At 39.9% G+C, this 14,839-nt stretch overlaps 1 protein-coding gene across 2 annotated transcripts in view; it reads right to left on the bottom strand.

Annotated features, from left to right (window-relative positions):
- dync2h1 (dynein cytoplasmic 2 heavy chain 1) overlaps positions 1–14,839 on the bottom strand; it is a 164,849-nt gene that overhangs the window by 90,822 nt on the left and 59,188 nt on the right. For both annotated transcript variants that reach the window (XM_084718107.1, XM_084718108.1), the window contains exons 58-67: positions 14,251–14,414; positions 12,736–12,873; positions 9,605–9,718; positions 9,301–9,461; positions 7,092–7,215; positions 6,814–6,935; positions 6,396–6,482; positions 4,416–4,542; positions 1,961–2,102; positions 656–765 (exon numbers count right to left, since the gene is read on the bottom strand). In XM_084718107.1, coding sequence (XP_084574233.1) covers positions 656–765; positions 1,961–2,102; positions 4,416–4,542; positions 6,396–6,482; positions 6,814–6,935; positions 7,092–7,215; positions 9,301–9,461; positions 9,605–9,718; positions 12,736–12,873; positions 14,251–14,414 — 1,289 coding nt within the window. The remainder of the gene's footprint in view (positions 1–655; positions 766–1,960; positions 2,103–4,415; positions 4,543–6,395; positions 6,483–6,813; positions 6,936–7,091; positions 7,216–9,300; positions 9,462–9,604; positions 9,719–12,735; positions 12,874–14,250; positions 14,415–14,839) is intronic.

Raw genomic sequence — 14,839 nt, 5'->3', positions numbered from 1 at the left:
TGCGTTCTTATACTGGAAACATCATTTGAAGGCCGACGGTGCGCAGTAGCAACCAGTACTTGAGGTGCATTTCGAGTTCCCGCCCACACAGCCGGCCAACTCAATCGCAAGCAGAGCTCAGCTGCCAATCATGATGTGAAACTGATCAGCAAATGAACACGTGAACAAACATCAGTGTGATAAGAACTACTTAATATGATAGAAAACCATGTTATAGAAACATTTAATTGACATGTACTTTGATGTTTTAGGTTTAGCAGGATTTATGACCTATACTGCAGCCAACCACCAGGGGGCAATCGAGATGGTCTAGCTTCACTTTTGGGCAGCTGTCATGCTGTCCTGTTCTGTATTAATAACATCAAAGCATATGTTTTACAGGTCCCCCACTAACATCTTCAAAATTCAGTCATCCTTTTAACATGGATGAGCCTTACACAGGAAACAGGACAGGAGAAATTAGATTGTAGTTCTGCTGGGTACCAAGCTTGCTCAACTGTTACTGAAGCACAGAGCAAAAGGGGCGGGACCTAGGAAGACTCATTGCTTTAATAACATCGATCCGTCTGTGTCAGCGCAGGTTTGTAATCAAGGGAATCAAAACAAAAGTAGAGAGAGCAAAAAGATTGAACAGACAGGCAAATAAATGTCTAACCTGGAGTATGACAAGTGCGTTCTCCATGGAGAGGTCATCAGAGGGCAGCCCTTGACTCTTCCAGATCAACTGCTCACTCTCCGAACACAGGAATGACCGCAAGTCAAACTCTGATACAAACACACACAACACGAAAGCTCATATTTACTCACAAAAATTTATATTTACTCACTAATAAAAAGAGCATTACTAATTTTAATCAAACCTCAGACACTGGACACTCCAACAGCCACCTGGAAACAAATCCCACTTCAACAAAAACGCTATATTACACTATGAGCGGGGTCAATAAGTAATCTTGACATCCAACTTGTGGAGAAGCCATTCAATGCATGATAGCTAGTCAAGTGCATGACTCAGCTGTTTGAGATTTACATACACATCTGACGCCCCATGGGAAAGAGGCGGCCAAGCAGAATTATATGGTCAGATTTATTAATGAGACAACAATTAGTGCTGAGAGAGTCTTTGCACATATTTTACAGGTTGGTTTGTGTGGCTGGAATATTGATATTAGAATAGAAGAGCTTTCTGAGTGATGGATTAAAGACAAAACACGAAAATATTTTGTTAGTCAGTTAGTTACTTTGATGGAGGAGCGGTTACTCGTGAAGCAATTTTAACACAATTTATTCAGTCAGCACTTCCTGTATACATACCATATGTACCAACACAGTGCATTGTGCCTTGTGTATGTTATGTTTAGAATAGGAGTTGGTATATGCTGGTGTTAGTGTGTTGGCCTGAAGTATAACCCGGGATTTACACCAGGCGCGCCTGCGCCGCGGAACGGCTGTGCCGCGGATTTGCTCCTTCATGCACACTACTTCAATTTACACCAGCAGCGTTTCAGAAGCATTTCAGCAGCGGAGCGTTTTGCCCGTCTGATTATGTTATTTGCTCTGATTTTGTTGATTAAGTCCTCTTTCCTTGCTCTTTGTGCTTCTACCATGGATAAGCAGGCTACGTAGTTAAATTGTTTATTTTCTGTCTGTCTTTATGATCGCGAGTCTGCACGGGGTCTTTTATTTTGAAAATCAACCGGATTCTCCCGTTTTCCGTGCCTGACTTCCTGCCCGTTCGACCTGCTCTGTGTCAATTGACGCGCCATCCGTCGAAAATAGACTTGCTGCGTATTCTCCGCGGAGCGGAGATCCGAGCCGCTTCTGGGACGCTGCTGAGACGCACCGCGGCGCTTCTGGTGTAAATTACAGCATTGATTAGAATGGGTTCTATTTGCCTGCATGCCGCGGCGCAGCCGTTCTGCGCCTGGTGTAAACGCAGGGTAAGTAGCAGTGTATTTACTCTGCAGTCCAGATTGAGCCATCCATGTCTCCAGACATTGTCTTCTACGGTCTTCAGGAGCTGCAGACAGATAGGTAATGAAGGCTGCAGCCAGCATGGTCCTCATAGGGAGCGTGTCCAACTCATTCTTAATCTCAGACATCTGATAGAAAAGATAGAAAAGAAACAGACAGGAGAGGGGAGAGGGAGGTTTAGACAGACAGGTAATTAAGGCGGGAAAAAAAAGTATGAAAAGAGAGAGACAAGAGAGGAAAGGGCACCCCAAGGATTGAGAGAGGAATTAAAAAAAAAAGGTAGGGATAAAAGAAGAGAAAGATGGAGGAAAAAGAAAAGGGTAAGTAACTTTCCATACTCCAAACTGATAAACCGTAAACCCAACTCATAGCCCCAAATAATCCAAAAATGTTCACACTAATTCTGACATGAACACAAGATAAAAGTAACCCACAACTGCAGGAACACATACACACTTGCACAATATGAGCTGATTTGACATTATTGCTGTAATTTCTAGGTTGATCAGGATTCCTTTGAGGCAGTCTAGGAGTGGAGTGGATGTCAGGGGATCATAAATATACACACACGTGTGTTTGGTGAATGTTACACGTTTACATTTTTGTCTACATTTAAAGCTGTTATGTTTACATCTACAGCAGTCATGTTTACATTTACAATAGCTTATGTTTACACCTACAGTGGTTTTTAAGTTTATATTATTCTACCTCTTGTAATTTTACAGAGTTGCAATGTTTGTACAGCAGTTTATGTCTACATGCACAGCACTTCAACTACCTAAACATTTTTTTTTTAATTTTAACATTTTTTTAAAGGGACAATTCACCCCAAAGTTGAAAATCCATATTTCCCTCTGGCCCATAGTGTTATTTATCTGTCTACCCCACTTTGGTGTGAGTTGCAGAGGTCTGGAGGAACTGGTTGAAATGATAATGAAAGACAGACTGTAGTCTACTACTTGTTCTTAATTGCAAGGCCTTATGACCCCTGGATGCCCACATCTCTGAGGCTGCGGGTTTTCTTTTTTAATCATTTTTTTAATTTACATTCAGCAAACACATTACCATGAAGTGAGTTTCAAATATGATATGTATATATCATCCATTTGTTTGACTGAAATGTCCTATTTTAAAATTTTCTGTAATCTCTATGTTGATCAGGATTCCTTTGAGGGCCTCTCAGAGTGGGTGGATGTCAGAGGATCACAAATACATGCATATGTGTTCAGTGAATTAACTTTTTTGTTTGTTTGTTTACATTTTTTAATTCACAAGCATTATGACCCCTGGGTGCCCGCATCTCTGAGGCTGCAGGTTTTCTTTTTTAGTATTAGTATATTTTTTTAATTGACATTCAGCCAACACAAAGTGAGTTTCAAATGAAAATAAAAACAAAAACAGAGAAAACTATGTACAGTAAGGGAGTGATGTGTTCCTTATCATACAGTAAAAACATAGATTTCTGGCCTGCGGGGTGTTACAGAATTAAACCAGTTCTTCCCAATGTGGCACATGTCATTTTAATTTCATGGTAATGGGACAGTTCCCCCCCCCAAAATCAAAAATACATAATTTGGAGAGAAGGCAGATATCACTACTGCCGATACCTCAAAAACTCTGCATCTCACACCAAAACAATCTAGATGGATTGATAGCACTACAAGTCAGAGGAAAAATATATTCTTTCGATTGTGGGGCGAACTGTCCCTTTAACATATGCTGTAATGTTCTCCCTTGTAATGTCCATCCATGCATTTAAAGTTCATAAGGACCTTTTTTGCAATAGCAATTTATTCAATAACTATTTATCTCTTTTCAGCCATTTTTGAAGTAGCAGTGCAAAGAATACTTTGTTTATCTCCATGGGCACATGAAATCTAAAAATATCCTGTAAGGAACCATGCATACCTCTCTGGTCTACTGTTGAAACTGTCAAACACCCTGTCATATTCTACAGTTCAGCTCAAAACATGTGTCTTATCCTGCGCCGCTTACTCTGTAGGTGGTACCCCTCTCTATATGTGGTTCTCCTCCGTTGGAAACACTTAAACAACTTTAACGGATTTGGATATAGGGAACCACAGTTACTGCATAGTGTGCACAAGAGTTAGGGAGCGTATGCGCGAGTATATGAAAATACGTGAGTAGAGAGTAAACTGGCTCTTTGGTGCGGGCCTTGGGGGAGGCAGTGAGTGTGAGGGTGTGTGAGTGTGTGTGTGTGTCAGGAAGAGATTGAGTGTTTTAATTAAGGTGCAGACAGATGCTGTAGAGAGGAGTAAAAACAGCCAGAAGGGACTCAAGACAGCAGGATACATCCCCCTGTCACACACACACACACACACCTCCTGTTGCTCTTACATGGGAAATGAGCCCCTTTCTTAGTAAATGTGTATAACCTCCCACACAATACACATATCAACACACCCATATCTCAAAACTACCTGTGCATTCCACCGTGTGTGTTCTCCATCCAGTTGCGATATGAGCTTCTGCGCTGCAGTGATCGTGTCCTGAGCTTTGGTCACCTCAGCCTCCAACTTGGCCGCCTCTGTTGTATGACACTGGAACCTGAAGAAACAGTAAGTAAAAGATCAGGAAGTAGATACATTTCTTTCTTTGATATGGGATCAGTGGAGATTTCAGAGACTGAGAGTCTGATATTTTTTAAATTTTCATAAGACAGACTGATAGACTGTAAACTTATCATCATTTCTCTGATGTATAATTAATGTGTAGCTCCTTACATGTTAGTAAAATCACTATACAATTCTGTATATACGCCCTGGAATCTATCATACAAGGCAGTGTGAGGTGAGCATGGCTTGAATTATGAAGGAGTTCGGGGAGCTCACCTAAAAGCCTACTTTGAGATATTTAGGGGGAGTTCTAATACATCATTCATTTTAAGTTAAATTTTATTTTCTGTGCATTGAAGTTCCTTAAATAAATAACAATAATAAAAATATGTCGTATGTTTTTTTTCATTTATTACATTCTAATTTCCAAACATATTTCTCCACTAATAAACATAATGTTGTGCACACTGTTTGTTATGTGTACTGTCCATCATTCTGAGATCAATTCTATTGTCCTCCCACTGTATCGGCCCACACAAACAAAAGGGAAATGACAGGGAAGTAAAGGGATAATCAACAAGAGCGACACAGAGGGAGACAGAGAACTGCAAGCAACAAACAGCTGGTTCTGGTGATAAGTAACGCAAAGTCCTCTCATGTAAAAACAAACGTCTAAGTGACTTAACTGTAATTCAAGAACTCTTTCAATTAATTTACATTCACAAAGATCAAATGATAATGTTCATACCTGATACCAACCTCTCTAAAATCAATTTCTTTATTTCTCTGTAGTTAAAAAATGCAAGTTTGGTGAACAATGTTTAACAGATGTTCAGCTTTATTGTTTTAGCCTGTGATGTGTGACTATTGAAAAACTGAATATGAGAAGCTGAAAAAACATTGTCTCTGTAACCCCCTGCTGATTTAATGTTTTCTCACTGACAGTATTACCTGTCAGCGGTAGCAGTAGTAGAAAGTTTTTTGCAGTAACCCTGCAATTGACCGTACACTTCCATGCATTCCATGTATGCGCATGCCGGTGACATGTTTAGTAACGGTGCGCACCGGAAAATAGGGCTCTCCAGAAAGTCACTGTGTAATTGGAACCCTGGAGGTGAGGCAAGGCGAGGGGAGTTGAGATGAGGTGAGACGCCAAGAGAGTAAGCAAGTAGAGAAGAGGATATGTCTGGTGCATGATTGTAGGAACAGGGACGGATCAGAAGATAAATAGAAAGACAGACGTTTGAAGAGAGCAAAGGTTTGAGGTGTTGGAGAGGAGAGCGACACAGAGAGCGAGTGAGCTAAGTCACACTTTCAGTATGAAGTTCACCTCTGTTGAATGCTGACCTGGGTGGAAAAGACTGTCTTTATCTCTGTTTATGTAACTACACAGTGAGAATGAGGGATGCTGCAAGACTGTGAAGGCAATTACAAAAAAGTGTTGATTTCTTTCTTGTGGAACGCTACTGTTAGCCTGCTAGCCGAATTAAATCCAGAAGCTTATTAAAAGCTGTATTATTTCCAGTCATGCCTGCTTTTGACCTTAGAAGGAACAAGAATTTTGAGTTGCTGTTTCTGGTTTGGCTACATCATACGAAAGAATGAGCAAGTTCTTGTATTGCCCCCGATTACATCCGTTTGCTTTTTGTTTTGGTTTTTTATCTAAAGAATCTTCAAGTCATGGTTAATCATAAAGGGATGGCGGACAATCTGAAATTAGAGAAATGGAATTATGGTTTATTACAAAAACATTAAACAGGTAAATGTAATATTTCTCTACATTTGAAACAGAGTAAAAATGGGAGAATCAAAAGTTGGATGAAGACATGGAAGACAGAGGCATACTTCTCTTTCAACTCGTTGACTTTGGCCCCAACAGAGTTGAGCTGGTTCTCCAGTTTATTCTTCCTACTCTCTGTTTTCCTCAGGTTTCTGGGCACACACAGACACACACAGACACACACAAATCCAGAACGTTATCTCATGTGAGTGTATGTTTATCATGAAAAGAATATGTCTATATGCATCTTTAATTGTTCTTTATGTGCATAAGAGACTACAGGCTCACGAACGAGCAACGTATCAATATGAAAATCACTTAATCTAAACTAAATCAGAAGAGTTTGAATGATCTGTTTTTTGTTTGTGCATTGTGTTTTGCATATAGCTTATGGCCAGTAGTGTGGTTGTGTTGAAGAAATCAATCGCTATCATTCTTAGGCGATTTCTTCTGCAGCCTTTGCGCGTTTGTGTGTGTTCCTACTCCAGTAGTCCAGCCTGCTCTCTCTCCAGTGGCTCTATCCTCTCCAGGACGTGGGAGTATTGGACATTGGCTTTGACCCAGGCAGCCAGAGGAGCAGCTGCAGCACTCGCACGCTTTGCATTCTGACCATAAAAACAACAGCAAGTCAGAAACCACTCAATTATAACACAACAGCCACAAAACCATCCTCGGACTGCAACAAAAAAAAATCAACAAGGGGTTAATAACGTTCAGCAGCCACACATCTCATTTTTATTCTGCTATTGTGACTGGCTGACCTTGGGATCGAAAGAGGCCTTGTTCCTGTTGAGCAGCTCTTCCACACTCTGGCGAATCTCAGGGGTGATGTTCCTGGCCTCAAATGTAGCTATGTCCTCCCTCACACCACGCTTAGCCAGAAAGCTACAGGGACAAAGAGGGGAAAAAAACAATAAAGGAGAGGACTGGACATGAACAGCTGAGAAATAAAGCAGTGAAAAAAAGAATGACACAGAAAAGATGCTGTTCATGAGAGAGTCTGATGTTACGTGTCATGGCAAAGTAAAGAAGCGACAGAAAGACAGATCATTAAAGAGTGACTGAATAAAGTGACCTTTAACCCAGAAATGATTACATTAATGTTAATTCAAGCCTGAAATTATGAGACTTAATGTTTTTCATCTCTAATTAAGCACAAACAGTAGAAACGTGTTCTCTTTGTTACTCATATTTGGCAAATCCATCTCTACCAGCCTTCCCTCCTTCTGTCTGTCTCTCTCACACACACACGCACACACACACACTCTTTGTTACTTGTGCAGTGCTCAGAGTGGAGTTTGCTCACCCAATTAACACGAGTCATTAGCAGGGCAGAATGTTTTTTTTGTCTGTCTGATCCCCTCTAAAGGTGCCCATGGTCAGATGAGTGATTTGTACCAAAAGTTAATTTAGATCAACACTGGAACATAAAGAAACTGCATCGACACAGTCATGCAGTAAATGCACAAGTACATGAGACATTTATTCATTATTTAAATGTACGACAAGGGGTTTTTAACTGGTTATGAAACAGTCTTAATAGTGTAGCCTCCATATGACCCACATAAGCAAATAAGACCATCAGCAAGAGGACTGGTGATTTCTATATAGTTATCATTAATCTGTCCCTCCAGGAAGAAGTGATGTTGTGATCACAATAATTAATACAAATTCAACCACATCCCTGTCAGTTCTGCACAACCATACAATTTGGTTCAATAACCATCACTCTTCCACAAATCTGACCAGTCACTGTAGCTTCCTGCAAGCTCCACCAATCACAGCAGTCCCTCGCACAAACATCACACATGCATGCCCCAATGAACCGCCTGAAAAGAACACAAGATTTGTCACTGTAAACTGACATTTATCAATGCTTTGTCCATTTCTGTAATTATAGCTTTGCAGTTGTTGTTTTGTTTTGAGTTTGAGGTTCGAAATGATTTTGCTTCTTTGTGTAATATTCCCAAGGTACACTTCATAATTTGCAAATAACACATATTTTGTTAGACTTTTTGTAATCCTTAGCCTTGTCAGAAAGGTTACTTGGAACACTAAGAAGTATGGTTTTATTCTCCCTGAAATAAGTTGCCTTTGAGTTTTATTGATCTTCAATGAAAAAAAACACAACTTTATTTGCAATTTTCACTCATAAATTAATGAAATTTGAAAGTGATATCAAGTAATTTAGGCTGAAAAAGTTGCAAAAAAGCCAGCAAAATCCTGGAGGGACTGACTAATGCCTGCCACTGTTTTAGATTCTCCTTGAAATCAGACTTAACTATTTGAGGCATGCAGAACAGAAGACCCCATGTTTACACTATATTTTCACAGGCGAAGTTACAGTTAGTACTGTGGCCAGTTAAAAGAAAGCAGAAAGAGATTTTTCTTTGGGTAATTTTATTTTGACATTATATTTTGCAGCTATGGCAGTGGACACACAACTGATTTTGTCCAAAGTGGCCTCAAAAATCAACACAAAATTAAAGTTCCTCATATCTACTTTTATCTATGTTAAATATACCACAACTTCTTATTTGACGTATGATTGAATTTCTCTTCAGCCATGTAAATAAGTGGTGGAAGAATATTCATAAAAATAGGGATTACTGTACTGGGTCAAGAATAATAGTGTTGGTTTGAATGAGATGAAAAAATAGAATATGCTAGCTTGAATACAGTTTGATGATTTGGGTGATTTTCCATTTTGAAACCAACTGATAGATAGACTTCTCCTTCTCTTCATCCTTTCTTTGCATGTCAGTCCTTCTCCTCTCTTCTTCCTCTGTCTCCATCAATCCCTTAACACCCCATCACCTCTTTTTGATAACCCAAAAGGTGCTGAAGATCCTCGTCAGTTTAATTACTCCCAACGGGGTAACTTTCTCTTCATCTATCTATCCATCCTTCTTTTTCGCTGTTGGCCTGTCTATCCTTTTACACATTCTTCCCATGCCTTCATCCTCTCACCTCTTCATGCTGACCCAGGAGGTGTCGAAGATGCCCATCAGTCTCAGCACGCCCTCCAGGATGTCTCTGATGACATCAGGGGGCATGCGGAGGGAGCGGATCTCAGACAGAGCCTCGGGCTTGATGTTTCCAACTGCACGCTTTGCTTCATCTACCAAAGGCTGGAGGGCAGCAGCGATAAGAAGAGGGAGGGATACAGAGGTAAAGAAGGGATAAGTACATCTGTAGAGGGCAGTTGTATGTATGTGTATCTATAGTAACTGACAGAATCATACTGACTGCACAAGTCAGTCAGACAACTTACCTGCACTTCCTTCAGCTCATCATCTATTTTGGACTTTCTCTCTTCAATCTTGGACACCTCTTGAGCCATCTTCCCTTTTATCTTCTCCATCTCTGTCTTCTGGTCACTGGCATTCTAGATAGCCAAAAAGATCATGTGATGTTAAAGTTTTAAATCAATGGACCCATCCTAAGTCCCGCCTCTTTTTTTTCTGTTGAGCAAGCTTCGTATCTCAGTCAACTCTCTCCTCTCCTGTTTTCTGTACTTACATATATTATGTGCTAGGATCGTATGAAGAAAAGCAAAATTTGACATTTCAAAGATTTAGCTGGGGGATCTTAGCTATTGTTTGCAAAACAATAGCCAGCTGACTAGCTAATCTACATCATTAGTTAGCTAGTTAGCCAGCGCTTTCTAACATTAGCTACCTTTATGTGTGACCCTAAATGTTGCTTTTACAGGAAAAGGAGGACGTTGACCAGTGTACCAACTTTATCTATCTTTAACTATCGAATCATTCACTATTTTGGCAAAACTCTAAACAGATTCTTACTCACTGAAACACATTTTGCACTCTGATGCAACTGTTTTGCAAAATAGTAAACTCAAGTGGTAGAAGCTGAATGTGACAACCAAAAAACTATCATCGTTTAAACCCAATAATTTAAAATTGTTCACACTTTTTTCTAATGATGATATGATTAAACCAATTTATTAGAGTAGAGTATGTGAGTTTTTCAAAATCAACCAATAATTCATAACATTTTTCTTACAGAATATTTCAGTTTCTTAACCCAATAGAATAGTTTTCCCCACCATGGCAGTGGACCATCTGTGGCTGGAACTCCTTCATCCAGAAAATATCTCACAGGCAGTGACTTGGCCTGTGGTGACAGGCGTGCAGTCTTGTCAAGACTTGATCCGGGTTATTCTGTACTAAGCTGTGAATTTACTTTTTTTTTTTTTTTATTATTTTTTTGAAAATGCAGAATGTGTTTATACTGTGATAAAATGCTTTTTTCTGCAGCTTCATGCTCTGAACACTGTGTTTTCCATTGTTTTATGTAGTGTGTAATGAGTGAGTGTTTATACATTGACTGACTATGTGGATGATGTGAAAGCATTGTTTGATTTTGTCAGATTCTGTGAATGTAGTTTGAAGATTTGGAACAGTTTTGAGAAAAAGGTGAAAGGGTTCAAGAAATGTGTCTTAGCTATTGTGGAAACTGTAATTGTGTTGGATTGAAAATACAGCCTTCAAATGTTTCACATTCTGAAACAGAGGAATATTATATACAGAATACTCCCCTCAACGTGCTTTTCAACAAGAAAACTTGACCCCAGACATAAAGGTGTCCTATCTCAGCTCTCTCTACACAAAACTTTTACAAATTTTTTCAATTGCTTACACGCTAAAAGTGAATACTTAGACAAAAACATCTAAACTTTTACAACCAGGCCCTGAACAAAGGCACCAACAAAGTACTGACACATTTTCTGTTTCACGCTTTGTTTGCAATTCTGCAGCACAGATCTTGCAAAAATACACACTGTTTCAGACATTAGACACTTTGTTCGAGAAAGAAACGCCTTGCAATCGTTGGGAAAGCACTTCTGTTCAAAATCCAAAACACCTGAATTTGGGAACACACACACACAAACAGGAGCGAGGAGGAGGAAGACTGAAAGGAGGGCGAAGACAAAAAAAGATGGATACCAGGCAATAGATAGAAACATATTTCCACTGACATTAGGACCACTTTGATGGACACTGTAATGCAATATCATGGCCTAATGATGAGGGACATATTGTATTTATTACTGTACTGTAATTCTACTGGCATAGAAGTGAGATGTTTCTCTCTGAGTGTTGTGGCGTCTTTGTTTCATGTGTAAAGTTTTGACACAACAAGTGTGTAAGCAATGGGAAAAAATCCTGCAAAATGTAAGACTTCCTCTTGTTCAGTGCTTCAGCTCTGAGATGAGTCAGACATATGGTCCAGCTTCAGTCCTCCTCTGAGTTAAGATGAAAGATTTGGTTGGTCATCGAGGATGAAAGGAGAGAGAGGGGATAAGCATTTGGCAGTATCATTTTCCAGCACTTTCTCTGTCTCAGCTCTGTATTCCTACAATCTATCCATCTTACACATCTCATTCTCATCCAAAGCCAGTCTCTTCTCTTCATCTCCACAGGCTTCAAATTCCCCCCTTGTCGAGCCTTGACCCCTTTCTATATATCACATATTTACTCGCTTAGTCCCTCTCCAAATCCTATTTTCCTTCCTTCGCCATTGCTTCCTACTCTGTTTCCAACTTCACCAAACCTCTATCACTTTCACACCTGGTTTGTTTCACTCTTCGTCTCTCTGTCCCAGTCTTCACCCTGTTTCCTCCCCTGCTGTCTCCATCTCTATAGGAGAAATGGCTGCTACAGCCCAAACAGATGAGTCTAGTTGTTAATTATCATTCTGCAAACTGACAAACTGACGCTGACAGTTTTTCCATCTCTTGTTTCTTCTGTCTCCCTCTTTCCCTCCATCTCACTCAAAAAGCAGATTCCCCACAGATAGAGAGACAGAAGGATATCATAGCTAATGAACAGGGTTCAGCTTCCTTTTTCCCTCTGCACATCTATCTATCCATCCATCCTCCAGACAGAGCCAGCAGGAGGAAATGGAGACATGCATATTGGGAGACAGAAAACAATGGATGTGAAGTCGCAGAACAAACAAATGCACATACGCACACAAACAAACTATGTCTTCACAGCAGGGGACACACAGCCATGGGAAATCTAGAAAAAAGCTAGTATAATACAGTGGAGATGAGGAGAAGAGGACTGAAAGAGAGAGGCAAAAATAAGATAAGAGACTATGAGAGAAGAGAAGAGAAGAGAAGAGAAGAGAAGAGAAGAGAAGAGAAGAGAAGAGAAGAGAAGAGAAGAGAAGAGAAGAGAAGAGAAGAGAAGAGAAGATGGCCAGCAGGGAGGAGGGCCACAGTGAGAGTTGAGAGGAGGACAGATGCAACTTGGAGGAGACATGAAACCCTGCAGGACCTCTGTCCTCCCTGCCACTGAGTGTCAAAGATACACACACGGACATACACACAGTCACAGACACACCTATGCACACACAAACACAGCACACACATACCTGCATGGAGGTTGTGATTTCCTGCAGGGCAGAATCCGCCTCCTGTTGTTTAGTCTTCAGCAGTGCACTCTGCTCTGCAGCCCGCCTCTTCAGCTCATCGACCAATGCCTTGGCTTCGTTCAGTTTTGATACTCCTGCCTGCAGACACAAGTTCCACAGTGCTCTTACTGTAATTCTGCACACTTGCAGACACTGCATTTGCAATTAGAAACGATAAATAATGAATGCTAAAGACAGACCCTTTTGCTCAACTTTCTGGTTAAATCTATTTGAAATACATATGCCTCTGCTATTGTTAAACTGTCAATGTATGGCGTTTTGTCAATATGCTACATGACTGGGGACGTAACCATAATGAAAACCCAAGGTACAATAACACCATGATATGATGTTGTATGATTGTATGATATTTATTGTGATATTACAAAAACAAAGAAAAATCATGCTGTCAAGTGCCTTTGTCTTTCCTCTTTAATAAAATAAAGTAGAAGTAGACAGCCATGATCAAAGTATGTGCAAATAATTGGCATGAATTGTATTTGGCAGTGAATGTTTGAATTATGTATGCAGAAGTGCAAAATAAAACTATTAGCAGTCATTTTATAAAATAAAATACAAATAATAAAATGAAAATAATTAAGCATGGGGTTTTTGCATCTTTTCCAAAGGCAAAATCAAGAACTTTTCAAGTAATTTTTTTCTTGAAGTTTTTCCAGCATCTTACAGCAGTGGAAAATTCCATATTTATATACACATATATGCTCAAAATTATAAGACTTTATTTCTTTTTTTTTCATGAGATCAGACATTATTGTGCTATAAACAACCAAAGTTATGTTTCATAAGAGAATACTACAGAGGGATGACAAATTAAAGGAAAACACAATAAAGTTTCATGTTTCAAACTGTGTTACCTGTCTGTAAGTAGACTTGGCATTTGATATAGGTACTGGCTACACTACTGGCTGAGTCAGTAAACAATTACTCAAACAATCACAGGACAAATAACTTAAATTTCAATAAAACCCAAAATCCATTTCCAACCCCAAACAGTCATTGAAACAGCAACACCCCCCCCCCCCCCCCCCGGCATGTTTTCATCTGTTAGCCTCCCACTCACTGTTTTATCAGTGGGCACAAATAAAAAAAAAAACAGACAGGTTACACTAAGTGTAGCCACACGTGCAGAGTGACAAGTGAGACTCAAGCTGAGTTGTCCTTATTTTGTGTAAACAGCAAAAGCATTCATCCAAAATGTGTTGACACCATAGCATTATCCATACAATATCTGTGCTTCACAACAGGTTGTTCTTAACAGGGTTAGTAATCAACATACTTGTACTCTCTATATTTCAAAGTACAAAAAACCTGACTATTTTTTTGTCTGTCTACTTAATCAACATGTGGGAAATAATCACACAATCAAAGAAGCACATGTTGCTTACATCTTAGCTCTTGGTGCATACTGACCTTGTACAACACAAGGCCCATATTGTAACACTGCTGATATTGTACCTGCAGATGCTGTTGTCTCGTAGTGAGCTGGCTCTGCTTCCGGCTGTATACTGCAGTGTAAACATGCAGGAAGGCCATGTACTGGCTTGGTGTCGCACCATGTTCTCTGCATGACTCATGGACCATCAGGAACAAACGACACAGGTCTCCCTGCCCAGACCCTGCTGGGAGCAGAAGGTGGTGAGGCTTGAGAGCACAAACTGGTTTAAAATCAGGAGGTCAAGTTCATAACATGAAACATGGCCAAACACAGCTGGAAACGATGTTAATAAGCTTCCGAGGTCATTTCAAAGGTCTTCCAAGGTGCAGAATTTGTGGTTAAACGCATAATTCACCTTAAAATCAGAAATCCATATTTTACCTCTTAACTGTTTTGCTGTTTATCCCTTTAGATTGTTTTGGTGTGAGTTGCTGAGTTTTGGAGATATCGGCTATAGAGATGTTTGCCTTCTTTTGAATATAACAGAACTAGATGGCACTTGATGCTAAAACCACCAAAAAATACATTTGAAAAACTCAACAGTGATGGCACTCTCTTTCAGCTAGCTCAGTGGTGCTAATGGTACATCTCAGCTGAGGAGGAAGCCAT

The sequence above is a fragment of the Lutjanus erythropterus genome, chromosome 4 (assembly GCF_056507025.1).
Source record: "Lutjanus erythropterus isolate fLutEry1 chromosome 4, fLutEry1.hap2, whole genome shotgun sequence".
NCBI classification, from domain to species: Eukaryota; Metazoa; Chordata; class Actinopteri; order Lutjaniformes; family Lutjanidae; genus Lutjanus; species Lutjanus erythropterus.
The sequence above is the reverse complement of the archived record's forward strand: the minus strand, read 5'-3'. Positions and strand labels throughout refer to the sequence as shown.